Source organism: Aegilops tauschii, chromosome 6 (genome assembly GCF_002575655.3).
Source record: "Aegilops tauschii subsp. strangulata cultivar AL8/78 chromosome 6, Aet v6.0, whole genome shotgun sequence".
NCBI lineage: Eukaryota > Viridiplantae > Streptophyta > Magnoliopsida > Poales > Poaceae > Aegilops > Aegilops tauschii.
Window position 1 is genome coordinate 291912222 of NC_053040.3, and position 6496 is coordinate 291918717.

The 6496-nt window shown below is 44.0% G+C and overlaps 1 protein-coding gene across 1 annotated transcript; it reads right to left on the reverse strand.

Moving 5' to 3' along the window:
* Positions 1 to 650: 650 nt before the first annotated feature.
* On the reverse strand, positions 651 to 6496 carry LOC109764629 (protein NBR1 homolog). The gene is made up of 7 exons (XM_020323428.4): positions 6085 to 6496; positions 3069 to 4363; positions 2854 to 2968; positions 2145 to 2372; positions 1885 to 2034; positions 1112 to 1792; positions 651 to 1023 (listed from the first exon to the last, which is right to left on the reverse strand). Exons 1-7 carry the CDS (start codon positions 6154 to 6156, stop codon positions 919 to 921), a joined length of 2646 nt encoding a protein of 881 aa, XP_020179017.1. The 5' UTR covers positions 6157 to 6496; the 3' UTR covers positions 651 to 918.

Genomic DNA, 6496 nt, shown 5'->3' on the forward strand with positions numbered 1-6496 from the left:
TTTATGAAGCTCTTCAGGGGGTGTTTCAAAAAACTCTAAAAGTTGTAGATGGGAGGAAATTACCCACCACTATCATCAGTAAGTGGATATCTCTTCGTTTCTCTCTCCTCATCCAATCAAATAAATTCTTTCCACCAAATTTCTCATTCTATATAAAACTGCTCCAAAATGGATTTGCTGAAGTGAACTAATTTTGATGAAGCGGAGTGGTCCCAAACAGGCAACTTGAGAACGGGATTTTGGAGCTCGGCCTCCATGGAGGCTAATTTTTTTGAAAATTTTAGAAGTCATACTTTTTGGTTTCAAAAAAATCTAAAAAAAATGTACAAGTACACAATGATGTGATGTGTACATGTGCAAATTTTCAGAATGAAATACTTTGAGATGTGATAGATGCAAAAAGAACAAATTCATGGACTTTTGAGCAATTATTGTTTACACAGCCCTTATTTTAAGGTATTTCGTCTTGAAAATTTAGACACATGTATTATGCCAATTTAGACACATGTATTATGCCTCTGTGGTACTGTTGTTCAATTTTTTTTTGAAATGTGAAGATATGAATTTCATTCAATTTTGATTTATTTTTTAAAACCAGCCATGTCGACTTTACAGGAATGTCGACACGGAAGACGGAACACATAATAATATAGGTGAAATCCACATAGGTCTTCCAGTCACGATAGTAGGAACAAAGCAACTAAGGCCATTACAGCAACCACACGCAGCTGACCCACCACGGTCACAACATAATAGAGTTCACACCGCACACAAAGTCACACCAGCAACACGCTTCACAGCAGTTCATAAGCAAACCACGAGACATACTGGAGCAGCACAACAGCAGTACCACTCGTCTCATTATTTACGCATATGTAACGAGATATAGATAACTAGGTGCTCGAGAGCACACGATCTTCACTTGTCCTTCTTCTCCCTGGCGATGAGGTCCATCACAGCTCGTTTGATGCTTCCTCCATTCTTGGCAAGAAGCTCCTTGTTCGTCTCCCTGTCATCAAATCCCTGGAAGAGGAACAACACTAGGCTCAGGAGCTTGCCACGGCAATCATCATACCAACGAAATCCAGAGTAGGGCATGTATCTATCTTACCATTTCGTTCAGTTCCGCCAGCAGAGGGTCCCATTCATTGACACCACACAGATCATCCACGGACTGCTCCAGGTTGTACTTATTCTGCCTCAGTATCTCCTTGTTCAGATCAACCTGCTTAAAGCCCATTTCCTCCAGCTCCTGCAGCAGTTTCTCTTCTGTAAGACTGTCGATGTCAAGCGGCGCAGATGCTACATCCACAGGTGTGGTTGCAGCTACGGGCAGATCCACAGGGATACTAGTAAGCGAACTTGTGGGCACATCAGCAGGTGTAGTCACAGCAGGTCTCGGAATGACTTCAGGTGCAAGTACATTAACACTTGGCACGAAAGCAGCTGCATTTTCACTGGATGACGGAACATCGACCATGGGGTATGGAGGAGCTGCTGAAAATGCTGAGGGGGATTTCTTGGGCTCAGCAGCTTCATGGTATATCAAAGGCTCCAGCAGTTCCATTCTAGTGCCGTTCACATGTTCATCTAGGACTTGGTTAGCAGGCTCCATGTTGACATCAATCAAATTACTTGTGTTTGTCATGTTGCTTTCCTGAGGCAGACTACTTGTGTTTGTGATGTTGCTTTCCTGAGGCAGACTACTTGTGTTTGTGATGTTGCTTTCCTGAGGCTGATTCAAGTTAACAGCAGCAGTCTTGTTGTCACTGACAAAAGATGGATCTTCCACCTGCAGATGCATTCAGGATTAAGGTGATAAAACAAAGGCAACCATCTTGATTATACATCCACACACGCAAAAGAAATGGTAGGACACCCAACCTGGATATGAACCCAAACTCGCTGACCAAATTTTTGACCAGAAGGTGATGCCAGTCTCCAGTAAGATATATACCTCCCAGGCCTTGCAGGTGCCACAAAATCAACAGCAACATCCATCTCTTGATCCACCGGAAATCCATTCAATGGAATCTGCACAACCATACCAACTCAGAACTGGGGATTTTTTTTATCACAGCTGATATTCAGCCTTAACATGCAATTCATAGCAGAGCTTGAAACAATATGCATGGTAACTATACCTCTAGTGGGACAGAGGTCTGCAGTGCAAATTGATCACCACCGACCCAAATTAGCTGTGTGCCCAAGGGCCACATGATAGACCCGTTGTTGTGCATGCGCCAAATCTTAGTGAACGGGCTTGAAGGTGACATAAGTGTGCCATCCAGCACCGTTACATCCAAAATGAAGCGGCTTTCAAGCTTCTCACGCTTTGACTTCATCGAAGCACGTGAATGGATTTTCCGGCACTGAAATAAAGAACAGAATTAATCTACTAGTAGGCCCAATTGCAACAAATTAGTCTCTGAAGGGTTTCAAGATTGATCAGCTCCTGCTTAGGCTGGTCATAGTGGGAGTAACATAGATAGTAACATAGATGCTACGTAAGCAAAAAAGATGATGTGTCAAGTAATTAATGAGGAGAGAGGCAAATAGAGTAACATAATATGTTACCATCACATAGCGCTTTCCAATGCAAAATGAGTCAACAAAGCAATAAATGAAGATGTATATGTTATCACACTTATGTTACTACCCACTATAAAGGTAGTAACATAGACTAGTAACATGTACATGTTATCACACTTATGTTACTACCCACTATAAAGGTAGTAACATGTACATGTTACTAGTCTAAGTTACTCCCCACTATGACTAGCCTTAAGGGCAGAGCGCGCCTCCATTACTTTTCACCTAGCAACTTATTATACCGACTATAAAGCAACTCACCAAATTAGGGTCGCGAGATAACTTGTGTGGCAGGATAGGCTTGTCTATTCTGGTGTACTCAACCTCACTGCCCATACGACGGAAGCAGGTATCACACAGATCATAATCTTCTTTCCTGATGGCAGAGACAGAAGACATCAGAGTAAGGACACCAAGAAATAGCTATGACAAATAATTATAGTTCTGAGAGTAGTTGCGACTTAAGAAGATCTTACACATTAGACTTGTAGCGTGGCCCAACAATTGGTTGTACTCCACAACCATCACACTGAATCCACCTATGTGAAATTCGTGGTGACCTCTCACTGTTATTACCAAGATTCCCATACAGACGCCCAGCAGATAGCAGATGGCCAGGGTAAGGAAATTGTGGAGAATGTCCATAACCCAAGGGTGCATGGGGGGCTGGTGGGGATGGGTGAGGCGCTTTATACATTGGAACACGCCATCCAGGATCACTAGCTGGTTTGACATTAGTTTCAGGTTGCCAAATGGATCTCGGCTGGGACCATCCATCCACCGATCTTCGTGGCTGGAACCATTCATTTCCAGATGCATTTGGATGACTTGGACGAAAACTGGGAACAGTGGAACGAGCAGGTTGTTCAGCAGAGGGCATGACAGACTTCCCCTTACTTTGAGCATCACTCATATCCTTGGAACCAGAACTGTTACCACCTGAATTAGAGGTGTACAGCAAATCCTCAACAGAAGGATATAATGATCCTTGGCCTTGAGAAGCTTCAGTGATGACTACAGCAGGAACTTCAACTAACACACTCTTAAGACCTCCTGTCTCAGATGATACAGGGCTTCGTTCATTCAAAGGTCGTGAACCCAAACTTGCCTCAACTTTAGGCTGACCATCAGCTTTGAGATCAACCTGTGCTTGCTGCACACCACTGGAGGAGACAGGTGACCTGTCAGCACGCCCAGCAGATTGGCTACTGTTGGTTGATGTGATCAAGTTCACGAAAGGTTTTATCAGATCAGTTAATTGTGGTGGTGCTGCATCAAGTACTTCACGTGACAGTTTTGCAAGGGATTCAGGAACTGGCTCATGGATAGATTTCATAGCTTCATCAAGAGCTGATTTTAAATGAGCTAGTGGATCTTCCCTTGCAGTGGATCTCAAAGGTTCTGATATGGGCTTTAAAGCTTCATCAATAACAGATTTTATCTGAGCTAACGGATCCTGAGTGGTGGCCCCAAGAGGTTTAGGGCTTGAATCCTGCCGGTTAATGTGAGATGCCCCAGCGTGGCTATTCTTTAACTGAACATTAATCCTGAGAGGGTTCAATTTCTGATGGATAGCTGCATCATGCAAGTCCTCGTCATCATCCAGCATGACAACATCCCCATCCTCATCAGTGTAAGTGAGAAAGAAGTCAGCATCAGGGGCAAACTTAAAAGCATTTGCAATTTTGGAACGAAGAGCAGATAGATTCAAGGTGAAGTGTGTTCCGTTGACATAACCATTGAACCTCTTAAGTGTGTCACCATATTTGACCTGGAATATAGAGAAGGGAGAAATGAGAACACTGCGCTAGAACACAATTAGATCATATGACACGCAAACCATGAGGACATAATAATGATCCAAAACGCAACCAATTTTTACACGACCTATAGGAGATCAGGTCCAAACAATGGTTGAGGAACTCACTAGTCCTTATACTACATAAGTTGAAGGATTATCAAAGGAGCAATACTCAGAAAGCATATGGTGATGGTAATATATGGTACAGACAGTCATGCCCATCTGATAAGAAACATAAGAAGATAGATCATAATTAGTTTCAGTTATGTTGGCAGCAGTACGATATTCTAGAGGAATTGTGATGTCCGGAGCACAACTTCCCTTATAGCTAGAGGAAATTTGTGAGGTGCTGATTTCAAACTGAATGGTTGCATTGATCATAATTTATTCTCTTCTACAAATTAGGTAAGAGAATAAACTACTCAATCATAGTGCAAGTCTTATGGTTCTAGATTATAGATGTACAAAGACTGATCATTATTTCTTCTCTTCTACCAATTAGGAGGGCCATAATGAGAACACAGTTTACACAAATGTACAGAGAGAACCTCCGTAAAGAAATATAAGAGCGTTTAAATCACTAACGCTCTTATATTTCTATATGGAGGGAGTACCAATTTAACTTATGTGACAGTAGCCTATACGAGAGTCAAAACATTATTAACCATAGAGTCTATGTGAACCAATTTAGCTTATGTGACGAGCTGATGGCAGCCTATACAAGAGACCGAAAACTATCATAGATAAGGTTGGTCTCTTAATGGATGAAATATTAGCAATCTCTCACTACACGTTATGAAAGAAGATGAAACGTAAAAAAAATTCAGCTCAGCAACGAACAACCAAAATTGAACTTGTAAGTCCTGAAGTTGCAAAATATACAGAAGGAGTGGTGCATGAGAATACTCAATCAGAAAATAACTAGAACAAACTACACAACTTTATTCAAAGAGCGATAAAGTGACATGTGATGGACAAAGGACTGGTCAGCTGAGTGACTACATGCATCGATGATACACTTAACCCCGTAATCAAGATTGCCATAAACAATATTGATACCGGTACTGACATAGAAACTACGAGTTTTGGATTTATTTGCTCTGATTTGAGGTTAGATGTCTAATATGTACTCGTAGTATTACTTCGCCTATATCCTAGAGAGAAGCACAATACGCACTGATCCATTAAGTTATTCAATAGAAAACAGGATCTGACAAACATATTTTGGAGTAAAACCGGGTCAGGTGCATATTTTAACAACAAACATGAGCAGGCCGCGCCCGTCCAAACGTCCCTCGATCTCTAATCCAACATATCGATCCCAGAGAGAACGGCATACACGTGTTCTCTCGTACTACCAAGAAATATAGGAGCCTTAGCCACATCATGCGCACAACCTGTGTGATCAATCTTATTCTACACCTATTGATTGTAGGAGATCAATTATTTAACTATAAAAACTATGGTTGCTCCTAGAAAGAAGATGCAGAAGGTAACCACAAAACCAAACACGTAAAAATACGTCCGATCAGTGGGCAAACCCCAACCTCACACCCAAGCCACGCCCAATCAACCAGCAATCACGAAGCCGACCCCTTGAACAAACCCCTCTAAAAGCGGTTCCCCTCCCTCGCACGCAATCCCCTTACTGGCGAAACAAAACCACGGCTCGAGACCAGGAGAAGGATCACCTTGACGACGACGTCCCACGGGTCGGGCCCCGACGCGAGGCCGTCGAACGGCGGCGCGCTCAGGCCGGACATGGCGGCGGGGAAACCCTCGGGGGGAGGCGGAGGAGGCGGCGATCGTGCGGAGGAGCGGGTCAATCCTAGACGAGACGAAGTTAGCGGCCGGAAACCTCGGAGGGCGGCGGCGTCGTCGAGGGGCGCGAGAGCTGCGTAGCCGTAAGCCGCAGCGGCGGTGGTGGTGGCGTGGGGGAGAGTGGCGATGTGCGGGTGCGGCCAAGGCTTCGGGTGCCAGAGTCCTCTTTTATCACGCCTTTTCCTTCGGTGCGAAGGATGGACACCGTTGGGGCAATTAAGTCGTGGGGGTGCGGGACCCAGGCGCCAGCGAGCGAGGCCTCGCACCGCCTGCGCGGGCACG

Bases quoted from the DNA above. Each gene is read 5' to 3' on its own strand.
- LOC109764629 (XM_020323428.4), bottom strand. From the start codon at position 6,156: ATGTCCGGCCTGAGCGCGCCGCCGTTCGACGGCCTCGCGTCGGGGCCC. The intron at 2,373-2,853 runs GTGAGTTGCTTT...TCTTTATTTCAG, and splicing joins TATCTCGCGACCCTAATTTG to TGCCGGAAAATCCATTCACG. The intron at 1,793-1,884 runs GTTGGGTGTCCT...ATGCATCTGCAG, and splicing joins GAGTTTGGGTTCATATCCAG to GTGGAAGATCCATCTTTTGT.